General features: G+C 51.5%; 1 protein-coding gene and 1 long non-coding RNA gene across 3 annotated transcripts; one reads left to right on the top strand and one right to left on the bottom strand.

The window, feature by feature from the left end:
• Positions 1-1,431: 1,431 nt before the first annotated feature.
• Ren (renin) lies at positions 1,432-11,151 on the bottom strand. The gene is made up of 9 exons (XM_021159796.1): positions 10,920-11,151; positions 7,504-7,654; positions 6,881-7,004; positions 6,204-6,322; positions 5,212-5,408; positions 3,291-3,410; positions 2,692-2,836; positions 2,342-2,440; positions 1,432-1,779 (listed from the first exon to the last, which is right to left on the bottom strand). The coding sequence occupies exons 1-9, from the start codon at positions 11,009-11,011 to the stop codon at positions 1,618-1,620; spliced, it is 1,209 nt and encodes a 402-aa protein (XP_021015455.1). The 5' UTR covers positions 11,012-11,151; the 3' UTR covers positions 1,432-1,617.
• LOC110292489 lies at positions 5,329-10,616 on the top strand. 2 transcript variants are annotated; one of them, XR_003836981.1, is made up of 5 exons: positions 5,329-5,520; positions 6,799-6,890; positions 7,618-7,737; positions 7,848-8,043; positions 10,320-10,616. It is a non-coding gene; the product is annotated as an uncharacterized LOC110292489 (long non-coding RNA). The 2 variants fall into 2 exon arrangements; XR_002377721.2 differs by lacking the exon at positions 7,848-8,043.
• Positions 11,152-12,711: the final 1,560 nt, after the last annotated feature.

The following is a 12,711-nucleotide window of genomic DNA, read 5'->3' as shown; positions in this document are numbered from 1 at the left end:
CCGCTTGATTCTTCACTGAGTGATCTTGGGCAAATTAGCCTTTTTATGTGTTTTTCTATGTGTGTGAGGTAAGAGTATTGGATGTCTGACATTCCATGTTCTTGCACAGTGACGACTTAGATTGCCTTTGTACATGGTTACATGGGGCAAGGGCACACACACGGAGTGTGCAGAGCATGCTGACAGAGGTTTTCCAGGGAATTCCATATAGGGTTGGATTGTTCAGCAGCACAGGGCCTGGGATGAAACACCACGATCAAAACACCTTGGGAAGGAAAGGGTCTATTTGACTTATACTTCCATACCACAGTTCATCATCAAAGGAAGTCAAGACAGGAACTCAAGCAGTAGGACAGGAACCTGGAGGCAGGAGCTGATGTAGAGGCCGTAGAGGGGTGCTGCTTACTGGCTTGCTCCTTGTGGCTTGTTCAGCCTGCTTTCTTACAGAACCTGGGCCGTCACCACCCACAATTGGCTGGACCCTCGCTTATCAATCACTAATTAGGGAAATGGTCTCTAAGCTTGACTGCAGCTCCATCTTCTGGAGGCATTTTCTTATCTGAGGTGCCCTCCTCTCAGATGACTTTAGCTTGTGTCGCATTGACATTAAACTAGCGAATATACTCACCTGCCATAGCCCTAAGGCTTTTCCCTCAATGGCTTGTCTCTTTGCAAACTCCCCAGCCAGAGTTGTACGAAAAAAATTTATGTGAATCTGGTTGACAGTAGACAGAAGCTACCAACCTTACACACAGAAACATTTGTGTGTGGAGGCGGTGTCTATTTTGTCACATTCTTCCTCTAATCTATCTCTCCCCATCTCTCTGTCCATCTCTGTCTCTTTGTCTGTATGTCCGTCTCTGTGTTTTTTTATGTCTCTTTGTGTCTNTGTCTCTGTGTGTGTGTGTGTGTGTGTGTGTGTGTGTGTGTGTGTGTGTGTGTAGGCCAAAGGACAACTTCAATGGTCATTCCTATGCTATCAAACTCCAGGGATCTGCTTGTCTCTACATGTCTCAACATCCTGGTTGCCCGGATTGAAACACTCGCCATCTGGCTCTTTTTAATTAATTAATTAATTACTTAATTATGAGTACATTATCACTTTCTTAGACATGCCAGAAGAGGGCATCAGATCCCATACACATGGTTGTGAGCCACCACATGGTTGCTGGGAATTAAACGCAAGGACATCTGGAAGAACACTCAGTGCTCTTAACTGCTGAGCCATCTCTCCAGCCCTGTTTGTTTGTTTGTTTGTTTGTTTGTTTGTTTGTTTTAATGTGGGTTCCTGGAATCAAACTCAGGTTCTCACACTGGAAAAGCAAGCACTTCACTAACAAACCCCCATCTCTGGCCTCACCTGTCATAGCCTTCTCCACGTGTGACCATGCAGGTGTGCCTCCTCCAAACTCCAAAGAACCCATCCGAAACAGGCTTTAAACATGAAATCTTTATTCTGTTTTTCCTTAAAGCAGGGAAGGGTGAGTGCAGGCGAAGGGGCAAACACTTGTCAGGGGCTCTGTATCCAGTGTCCCTATGTTGGGGACAAAGCCAGACAAAATGGCCCCTAGGAGTGCCAGCTTGGCTTGGCCTAGGGTCACAGGGTGGCAGAGGGCCTTAGCGGGCCAAGGCGAATCCGATGCGATTGTTATGCCGATCAAACTCTGTATAGAACTTGCGGATGAAGGTGGCACCCAGGACCCAGACAGGCCCAGTGGGTGGTGGGATGTCCATGGCGTGGAGAGCCAGTGTGCACAGCTTGTCTCTCCTGTAAGGATACTGGCAAGAAGCAGAGACTTGCTCTACTGCTTGCCACACAACCCATTCCCACCTCGAGAGTGGAGCAACAGTCTTCAGTGTATGCCTCCTCTCTCCTACCTCCTCCCAGAGCTGTTTTACCTATCCTAAATCCCAGCCTTCCTGGGGTAGGCAGGCACTGTAGTAGGTATCAGGCAAATGGTGTGTCTACCCCTTGCTCACGGTCTCGCTTAGCTTCTGACCCAAAACAAGTCATTGAACTTCTCTAAGTCCAGGAGCATGAAAAGGATGGAGGACTAGAAAGAGGGCTACTCAATAATGGAGAGAGGGGGCTCATTGAGTCACAGCAGAGCTTCATAATGGAACCTACTGGGGAGTGTTTTAAAACTCCGATTCCCAGGTGCCTGTTGTGGAAGCTCTGATCTGCTAGGCGAGACTTGTATGTGGCCTGGGTACCAGGATTGCTAAAAATTCTCCAGATGATGACATGAGCCGCATTCATCAACCACGAGTCTACTGGGGGATCTGTACATTACACCTGTCCCCCTTCAGTGGCTCCTGCCCACCCTTCTCCCAGCCTCACCTGTAGCACGTAGTCCGTACTGCTGAGTGTGTAGGCCCTGCCTCCCAGGTCGAAGGAGATATCGGGGAGGGTGGGCACCTGGCTACAGTTCACAACATACTGGGGGAATAAAGAGAGGGGTTGTCAGGGTGGAAGGCTCGAAGCAGACTAGAGCGCCCTGTGCCAGAGAGCCTGTGCCAGTGTCTGGTCACCTTCTATGGAAGACATGCCATACACTCAGGGGGTGAGAGAGGGGAGGAGGGGAAAGCTTTGTTTCCAATCCAGTGCTGTCTGGATGGTTTGCAGGCTGGAGCCACACAGTGCTGCTCCCACCCCTCACCACCACCCAGCTCTCCCCATGGATCTCTTACTTCATCTATTCTCTTCTCCTTGGCTCCCAGGGCTTGCATGATCAACTTCAGGGAGCTCGTAGGAGCCGAGATATAGGATGAACCAGTGTCCACCACTACTGCACAGCCTTCTTCACACAGCAGGGTGGAAGACCCCACAGACACCCTGCAGAGGCTACAGTTAGACTGGCAGGCAGGCAGGCAGGCATGCATGCAGGCAGGCAGGCAGGCAGGCAGGCAGGCAGGCAGACAGACAGACAAGGCAGGCAGGTAGAAGCTGTCGGGCACCCCTTTCCCACCACCTGCATGCCTTTCCCAATTTAGGGTAGTGTGATAGGAGGCCATACATGGTCTGATGATGAACTGGAAGAGGGCCGAGGCACTATGGAAAGGTACTAACTGTTCCTTGCATCAGCATGTACCCCCCAGACTCCACCTCCTTTCCCTGAGTCCCTTCCTTCCCATCCTCAAATTTTCATGCCCCCATCCTGGACAGAGCAAGCAGAGAGCAGATGGTGGCTGTGCCCTAAGAAGTGTCCCCCTCATCCCATTCCCAGCCCACCCCAATCACACAGTGACATCAGTTTGCATGGTTGGGAGAGTTACGCTTGCTGACCCACCCCTTCATCGTGATCTGCCAGGAGTCAGTCTTGCTGATGCTCACATAGTGAAAATTGCCTTGGTAATGCTCCGGGTCGCTGCCTCCTAGAACCACCTCGCCCCCCAGCAGGTGGGAACCTCTAAAGAAAAGAACATTGGAAGTTAGAGACATACCCGAGATACAGGGATGAAGGAGAGTGGAGTCTGGTGTGGGGTAGGGCAGAGGGTTTTGGGATAGAGGAAGGGTTTAGTGGGTAGGTGGCAAGGCTGTAAGCTGTCATCAGGAGGCACACAGACCCCATTGTATTTTCCCCTGTTGGATCCTCCCTAAGTGTAACAGATGTATTTCTAGGACTGTTCTCCTGCCCCCAGAAAACTGTCTAGCTCAAGGACATTGGGTAGATGCAGACAAGTGACAAATCACGCCATTCCCAGGTATGTGGAGCAGACGCTAGGGAGAAGGCAGACATTTAGTGGAGTTGGGCCTGATGAATGGAGTGTGTGGGTGGTGGGTATCATTCCAGGGTAAGGGTCTGGGAAGTATTGGAGCTTGGGGCCATATGGGGCTCCTCCCTCCTTATGATTTCCGCTGAGGCAAAGAGGGACACAGAGGAGAGACCTTCTTCGTAGGCAAGAGTCAGCAACCCTTGTTTGGTAGAGGTTAATTTTCACCTCTCAGGCAACTGAGTCACCAAATGGCTGGAGCCAGGCTCTCCTTCCCAACCAGAGCTGACTGCCCTCACTTCCCTCTCCACGGGCATGATGCTCTCTCAGCCCAGGACTGCCTGGGGGTGGTTTTTAAGATACTCATGTATATATGAAGGAGTTTCTTAGAATTCACAACACACATGTGTATGTGCACATGTGTACATGGGGTAGGTGTACACAGGTTCTGTGCAAGAGTCAGTGACTTATCTAGATCTTCCTTTCTTCCCAGCCCAAGGGAAAGGAAGCAGGTCCCTGCTTCCCAGGCCTGCTTGCTACCTGTTGCTGGGTCCTCATCCCTTCCAGGGCTCCTGCTTCTCAGCCTCATGCATGTGTTTCCACAGCTCTCCTTCTTCCACCCACAGCAGTGCTCAAGCATCCTCTAGCATTCAGAGCACCCACCTCCCCTATCCCGCTTCTCTCTGGATCTTACCCCACACGCTGCCCCACATCTCCTTCCCTGTTGAATTTTTCAGAACTGCCCACATTTTGTGGAGTCCCCCCCACCTCCTTTCTGACATCTACTTCCACTCTTAGCCACTTTGTTTTTCTGGTCTCTTTGAAACACAGTCCCAAGACCACTGACTGCAGGAGCCTCCAAGTGGTGTCGTTGGCTCAATGCCCCTTTTTGCACAGAAGTCTGCCGGAGTCATGATCCAGAGACTCCTGCTTCCTCTGAGATTGTTCCAGGCCACCACTCCCTTCCACTCTCACCACCCCTGGCCTCTATTCCTACCCGTAACGATCTTACCTCCAGCTCAGACCACTGGCAGCAGATCCCAGCCCTGCTGGGGCACTGACCAGTTTCCCCAGGCCTGGCTGAACTGCCCAGAATCCTGGCCCAGAACTGAAAACCATCTGCAGCTTCAGAATGGCACTCATTGTGTTGTACCTCTCATCCCCCCTTCTGGACAGTGAGGGGAGGGCAGGGGTGAGGATGGAGGGCAGGGGTTGTGTGTTCACTGTCCACCCCTGGAGCCTACCACAGCACATGGTAACAGAGTACTAACCAGATCAATGAGAGAACAGATAAACAAAGGCATGAAGCTGGCTGTATCTGTGCGGCCAGTCCCTGGGGACTGAATGCTTGACTTCCATTTGTTCTAATTGGCTACTGTGGTTCTAGATGGGGATTGAGGACCACCTAATTAGAAGCATATAAATCCTGAACTGGACGTGGGCTGCTCTCCCTGTTCTCCGCCCCTCCCTGCCCTGGCCTTGGTGTCAAAGGCCCACCTGTTGTAGTAGACAGAGAACACTTCCTCCTTTAGCACCCCTTGGGAGAGAATGTGGTCAAAGACAGGGGTAACCCCGCCAACGGCCTGAGCAGGAAAGCCCATGCCTAGGACACCGTCAAACTTGGCCAGCATGAAAGGGATCAGGGGCAGCTCGGTGACCTCTCCAAAGGTCTGTGTCACAGTGATTCCACCCACCTGTGAGAGAAGAACCAGAAGGGACAGAGGTTACTGCCTAACCTTGGCTGGGATCTGCTCTGGCTTTCATACCAGGGCAGCAGAGATACACACGCTCTGTACAGCAGTTAAGGTAAGACTATTCCGTCAAGTCTGCACACACACTGTCAACACCTCTATGCTTGGGGCCCAGAGAGATGGGGGTGACTCGTGCTGTAAAGGCTGAGAAAGAGGTCCTGCCAGACAGGTGACCGGAACCTTCCTAGAGGCCTGCTTTCGTGCTAGCCCCACCAGCCAAGGCTGAGGATGCCCTCATCATAACAGGGCTTCCCTTTCTGCCCCTCCCCCAGATTCCACGGGGGTGGTGCGAGGGAAGGGCTCGCACTGATTTCCTCTGGACCTCTATAGGTGTCTTTCTCTACCTCTGGCACAGCGGGGCTGAGAGATGCCAGAACAGGAAAGGCTTAGACACTGAAGGAAAGAAATCAAAACTGCTCAGACACAAACCCCTGATCCTTAATCTCAATACTCCAAACCTGGTCTCAACTAGCAAAGTCAGGCTGGTTACTAGGAAGGAAACTGTGGGGTTTAGGCACACACCCACATGCAAGTTAGATGCAAAGCCTTGTGCATCAGTGTCAGCAGTTGCTCTACTGCAATTGGCCTTCGGAGCTTCAGCTAGAAGCTGCCAAGGAGGCTGCACTTCAACTTCCCAGGCTCCTGCAGGGGGGTGGGGGTGGGGTAGGGGGTAGGGCTGGAGTATACCTGGCTGGAACCACATGGGCCCTGTGGGTAAATAAAGGTGATCCTACTTACAGTCACCACGTCCTGGCTGAGGAAACCTTTGACTCTCCCTGATCCGTAGTGGATGGTGAAGTCGGACCCATTCTCCATGTAGCTGGAGGAGTCAGAGGACTCATAGAGGCTGTGAATCCCTAGCAGAGGGTTACAGGCCCCAGTCAGAACAAGAGAGATTGATTTACATAGAAGACTCAGAGGCAGGACAAGTGGGACAAGTGATGAACATGGTTGAAGACTTGTGTGTGTGTGTGTGTGTGTGTTTAGTTTCCTGAGTCTCCAGCTTGGAAGAAAAATGTATACCAGTCAAGGATAGTGGTTTTTTGTTTCATCTTATGTGCTTGTGCTTCTGAGACCTTTGTTTCAAAGAGTTCTAAAGCCATTGCTAACACTGATATAGTGCCAAAGAGGATTCTGGGCACAGAGTAAGTACTTGGCATGGGAGCATCGGAAAAGCCTCAAGACTTGGAGTGGGTTTACAACTTTGTTCCTGTCTGAATCCTTGGGACACTGGCAAAAGGCCTTCCAGGTGCCCAGGCACTTCCCAAAGCTGGCTTATTCATCTTGGTTGCCATTTCAGAAAGAAGAGAGACACTTCCTCTCTCTTCCTCAGATCAGTGGTGTGGAGCTGAGGAGAAGCAGACCATAGGTGCAGCAGGCAGAGCTGGGGGAGAGGCACGAGGCTTGACTCTTACCACAAGCAAGGTAGAGGCGGCTGCACTTGGTGGAGGGCACCCAGAGGTTGGCCGAACCCGTGTCAAAGATGACTTTGAAGGTCTGGGGTGGGGTACCGATGCCGATCTCGCCATAGTACTGGGTCTGTGGGAGGCAGAAGGAAAATGGGGATTTAAGGCTTGGGGGCCTCTGGTTTGGGGGCCATGCCTGGTCCCCTTCTTGGCTCTTGGCTTTCTTTTTGCTGAGATGTGAGGACTCAGCATTGTCTTCTGCTGTCCTGGAATACAGGAGGCTCGCTGGGCCATGGAAGCTTAATCAAAGCAATTAAAATGGCTGGACACGATGTCACATGCCTTTAATCCCAGCACCTGGGAGGCAGAGGTAGGTAGAACTCTGTGAGTTCGAGGTCAGCCTGGTCTACAAAGTGAGTTCCAGGCTTGCCAGGCTACACAGTGAGACCCTGTCTCAAAAACAAACCAAACCAAACAACAAAACAATCACAACAGCCCCTCCCCACCAGACTTCTCGGCTGGTAAATAGTTCTATGGGGTGATCTTTGGCTCTCAGTCAAACATGGTGTGGAAGGGGTGGGGGCCTGCTAGTCCCAGAGAGAAAAGGAGATAGCAGATGAGCCAGGACTCACATTCAGGTAGTTGGTGAGGACCACGGGGGAGGTAAGATTGGTCAAGGAAGGCCTCTTTGTGAATACTCCCCATTCAGCACTGAATCTGGTCATGTCCACTCCCCGCTCCTCCAGGATTTCCCAGACAGAGGGCATTTTCTTGAGTGGGATTCTGCTCCAGGGTAGAGGAAGAAAAGCAGAAGAGTCATGCAGTGCTCCAACGTTGGCAGAGCCCAGATGTCGCCTTGCTTTTTGGTACGTCTAACACTAACCCTCTCCCATGCAATTACGAATCACTTTTAGTGCCCCGGGGTTTCTTGGAGTCACTTATCCTGGTACTAAGTAATTCCCAGATCTTATTTTAGTTACATAAAGCAGTTTGTTCATCCGTCCGTCCATCTGTCCATCCACCAGTCAGTCCGTCTGTCCATCTGTCTACCATTATCATCGTGTGTTGAACACCGACTCTATGCCTCACTGTTCTGGAGAGGAACATAAAGGCCTATACAGCCTCTTGCCATCTCCTCGGATCGACGGGCAAGGCAGTACCACGGATGGCCTGTAAGTGGCAGCAGATGCCCACAGCAGGCTGCAAGGACTTGTTGCTCCCTGGGGTATCACAGAGCCAGGTGATGTGTGCCCAATGAACCTAGCTTGACTCAGATCGGATCGGCCAGTGTCTATAGCTTGCCTGTGTGCCTCACCTGGGGACTGATGTGTCTTGGACCTGAATCCCGGGCCCCTCCTCACCTCCAATCATTATTGACTGGCAAAATTCAAGAGATTTCATTTAGAACAGCAGCTTCCTGAGCTACTCCTGGCCTCTGGCCAGCTGCCTGGCACACACCCTCATACAAACCACATGACAGCTAGCTCCCTGGTTTCCGGCGGCGGCGGAGACATTGAAGGTTCACAGGGATGAAAATGACTCAGAAATGCCAAGCAGAGACAGTCCATGCTCTGTCTGTCTGTCTTTCCTATCCAGGACTGCCAGGACCAGACAGACTATTTTGCAGTTGGAGGAAGATGCCACCAGCCCTGAGCCAGGGCTTTCCCAGACATCCAGAGAGCCCTCTTAACCTTCCTCCTGGCACTCTGTGCCCTCACCTCCCAGCTTTGCCCATATTTCACACCTATCCACGTAATCTCCAGCAGAAATGACTTAGTCCTAGCACGGCTTGCAAGTATTTCCACTCTTGTGTTAGTTGACCCATCTCACCAGTTGGGTGTGTTTTATTTCCCCACTCTTCAAAGGAGGAAGCCAGGTCTTTTCTCCACCATTTCCCGAAAAGACCCATGGCCCTTCCTCTTATAGAAAACCTCTCTGTTGTGTGGTAGGGCGTGACATTAATTTCAGTTCTCAGGAGGCAGAGGAAGGCTGATCTCTGTGGGTTTGAGGCCAGTCTGGTCTATATAGTGAGTTCCAGGCTCCAGAATGAGGCTCTGTCCCAAAAGAAAATAAACATAAAACCCCCTTCTATTCCTCTCCTAGATCCTTAATCTTTCAAGACATGACCCAAGCCCATACCTAGATGCTCTCACCAAGGATGCCAGCCAATGGGTTCATTTCCCCTGAGTGTTCTCCACAAGCCTAGCCTACAGGGACAACGGAGATAGAGCCACCTGATGCTGAGGGCATGCTACGCAGTTCTGAGCATTCACTAACCTCTTCGTCCTCTGGCACCTTGATGGTTGTCTTGCCCAGTCACAGCTCAGGCTAAGCGGGCTGCCTTCAGCTTAGAGGCTGGACATTGTGTGTATGTAAGGCAATGGCCTTGAGAAGAAAGCCCATTGCTCAGCCCCTCAAGGTGACTTGCTCAATACTTTACACAGAGCAGGGAGCACAGAACCCCACGCCCTCTAGTTAATTCCACACTCTCTGCCGCATGCTGGGAGCAAGATGGCGGGGCTTTGGAAACAAAGACCAGTGAGTCCTCAGACCTTCCTGGAGGACATCCCTAGTATCCCCATCTGCAACATGGGTGCTGATGTCTGAAGACTCAATTTAGGATGAAAGCAACCCACCAGCTCCTAAGCACCAAGCAGATTCACAGCTCTCACTGCCTCGACTCTTTCAGGACTTCCTCATTGAGGTCCCCAGACCATTGCTGGGTGAGCCTTCTCTTGCCTCTGCCCTGCTCCTGCCTCAAGAAGCCTTCTCCCCACAGCCCTGGAACTGCACTGAATGGCTGTTTCATCCTCCCTCGTGGGGCTGCCAGGAGCCTTCCCTTTCCTACACTCCGTGGTAATCCATGCTGTAACCATGGCTTCTTACACCGTTCCCCGCATGGCATCGGAAGTGCTATGCTGCCGTATCCTCTCATCAAATCTTCAAAGCAGCCGGTGAAGCGGGCTCTGCTTTCATCCTGTTTTTGAATGGCGCACTGAGGATTGGTGAGATTAGCTTGCTGCTTACCCTCATCTGCTGCTAGTGAAGCTTTTCAACCCAAAATTTTCTTGCTTCTTTATTTTAATGTTTATTTTTCTCCGTAGCATTCATGATTTCCTTTAAGGGCCAAAAGCCATCTAATATGCTTCCCCGGGTCAAATTAACTATGCTGATTACCGTCATCCAATCCTTAACTGACAACCAGCTTCCTTTTGCAGACAATCTGTTACTGCCTATCCCAGATACACAATTAACATGATATTTTCTTCCTCAGCCATTCAAAGCACACTTAAAGGATGCCTTCCAGGGCTACATTCCTCAAACACCCTTGCTTTTCTAGGATCCTAACAACGGGCCAGGATGTGCTTCCAAGCAAACCATTGCAGGCTTAACGCTCCCCATCCACCCTATGCAGACATCCCGCTCCTCTGCTGTGATTGCCCCACAGGTTTATCCCCACAAAAGAAAAGGACAGTGCCTGCAGCCGCAGATCCAGTAAAGACAGCGCTGTCTCCTGAGACCTGCAGACCACAAAGCTGCCTTCCTCCAGACACCTCATCTGACGCAAGACTCCCGAGACACGCTGAGATCCAGAGACACGAGCTGAACCCAACAGAGGACAGACTTGAGGTCTTCCAGCTACAGATGAACTCTCTCGCCAAAGCCAAACGGCTGCTGAACTTGGGGGAAGTTACATGGTCGCAAGGAAAACTTAATGTCTATCTAGATTAATTAACTGATACTCATGTTACTCCTCTGGCCTACATGTTTCTTCTGATACTTCCACTCCACCCAAAATTTTCACCACAAATGACACAGTCACTCCAGTGAGCCCTCCCTTTTTAAAGTAGTAGAAGTGGGAGTTGTGGGACCCCTTAATTATGGCCGTCTATTAGGGCTTTGGGCTAGTCCCTAGGATTGTCAGAGCAGGATCATACATCCCTGACTGGCTGGCCAAAAGGACTGGATGACCCAACGTATAGACAGCTGAGGGCGTTAGTAAGGTGCCAGTTCCTGTACCCTGCCACCCCTTCTCTGCCCAAGTTACCGTTCAAAGGTAGCGGTGCGTGTTGGGAGACTGAAGGTGCAAGGACTCCAGAGCAACAAGAGTGCCCAGAGAGGCATCCTCCTCCTGTCCATCTGGTTCAGCCAAGGCTTTCTAAGAGCTGTGTAGCCCAGACCCCCTGAGCCTTCTTTTATACACACCGTGTATCACAGGCTCTGCTTTGATTTATTACTCCAGGACCTGTGGGACCATGAAAGGCAGCCTGTTTTCTGGCCGAGGACCCAGCTCCATAATTCTGTGGCCATCAGTCATGTAGGCTGTCCAGACTCCACCCCCAGAGTTACCTGGCTGCTTGCCTCCTCCTCTCTCTCTTAAGCTTTTGTTTTCTTACTCTTACCTTTTGCTCTCCTTCTCCCCCTTCCTTCTTCATGGCAATGACTGGCCTCTACTTCTCTACCTTCTCTCTCTCTCTCTCTTCTACAATAAAGCTCGAAAACCATAGACTACCTCCTTTCATATAGACTCACCATGCTGGAGTCATGGAATAGGCCTTCCCCTGAAGAGCTTCATCTAATCTCCCCCAAGAAGGCCTCCCAGCGTTTCCAGCTGCCAGACCACCCAGTGCCTTCCCCTGCTGTCTGCCCGCCCGGTCTCTCTGAGCTCTGGTGGGACACAGGTCTCACCTCCTTTATTTTCCCACGCCAGGCGCCCAACAAGGCCCATGGCAGGGCAGCCCTGATAAATCCTAGCCTGTGAGACAAAGCTAGGTAGGTATAGGATAAGCAGGACCTGGTTGCAGAGCAGAGCAGTGGCAGGCATGGGTGTGTGGGAAGGGTGGCTGAGCCCAATGACTCTAGAGTCCCTGTTTGGCCTGGCCCTGCAACCTCTAGCTTAGACAGAGGCTAATGAGGAACTGTGCTGTTCAAGCATGAGGTCAGGGTACAGACAGCATAGACCCTGGCTTCAAACCTCTAACTCAGACCCTACCACTCATGCCCCTGAGCCTGCACCTTCTATATTAACCTTCAAATCACCCCTAGCTGGCTCCTCCTAGGCTCTGCCCCAGTCTTCCATCTTGATCATGGGTGATTCCTTTGGCTGCTGCCTAGTGGGAAAAGTAACATTTCATCTAACCTCTGGCATCAGGGAGAGGGCTGGGGTGTCCCCTCCTGGGGTTAGTGATGGTGGACAGAAGGGTAGCTCTAAAAGAAAGGGGGTCTCAAGGGCAGTTGGCTTCCAGCTGACCCCCTCCTACTGGCCCTTCAGTCCCTTAGACCTATCCTTTTGCCCCCTTCCTTCTTCCCTGTACCCTCACAGAAGCCTAGCAGAGCTGTCGAAGTGACCTGACCCTAGGCCCCAGGCTGGCAGTATTTACTCTCCCTAAGGTACCCACTCTACCCTTCTTCCTGATTATTTCTCAGGGACCACTTCAAATGGCCCATCAATTCTACAAGGGAGACCCTGACATCATGGACGGTCTTCTGCTGTGGCTGAGAGGTGTGGCCTCCAGGGTGTCTCCTCCATCCCTTTGCAGCCAAGTGATGTCTGTGCCCATGCCTCTTGGCCACAGTGGAGTTTGCTACTTATCAAATGCAAGAAGAACTAGAGACTGGCGATGAGCACGGGAAAGCCCTAGGTTCTACTGAGAACTTGCTGTGCGACATTGAGATTGGACCCTTCTCTCCCCTCTCTTGGCCCCCATGAAACAGCTGAATGGACCCCAAGGGCAGTCCTGGCTCAGATGCACTATTATTCTAAGTGTGTGTCATGAGTGCTTTTCTGCTGGCTCCGAGCAGCAATGACAATGAGAGAGACTGGTCTCAGTCTCTAGTCG

This window comes from Mus caroli, chromosome 1 (assembly GCF_900094665.2).
Source record: "Mus caroli chromosome 1, CAROLI_EIJ_v1.1, whole genome shotgun sequence".
NCBI lineage: Eukaryota > Metazoa > Chordata > Mammalia > Rodentia > Muridae > Mus > Mus caroli.
This window is presented reverse-complemented; position numbering and strand designations above follow the sequence as displayed.

Excerpts from the sequence above, each read along its gene's own strand:
- Ren (XM_021159796.1), bottom strand. The coding sequence starts at position 11,011 with ATGGACAGGAGGAGGATGCCTCTCTGGGCACTCTTGTTGCTCTGGAGT. Across the intron at positions 7,005-7,503 it reads TCCTCACCAACTACCTGAAT|ACCCAGTACTATGGCGAGAT; the intron begins GTGAGTCCTGGC and ends TGCCTCCCACAG. Across the intron at positions 5,409-6,203 it reads TCAGCCAGGACGTGGTGACT|GTGGGTGGAATCACTGTGAC; the intron begins GTAAGTAGGATC and ends CTTCTCTCACAG.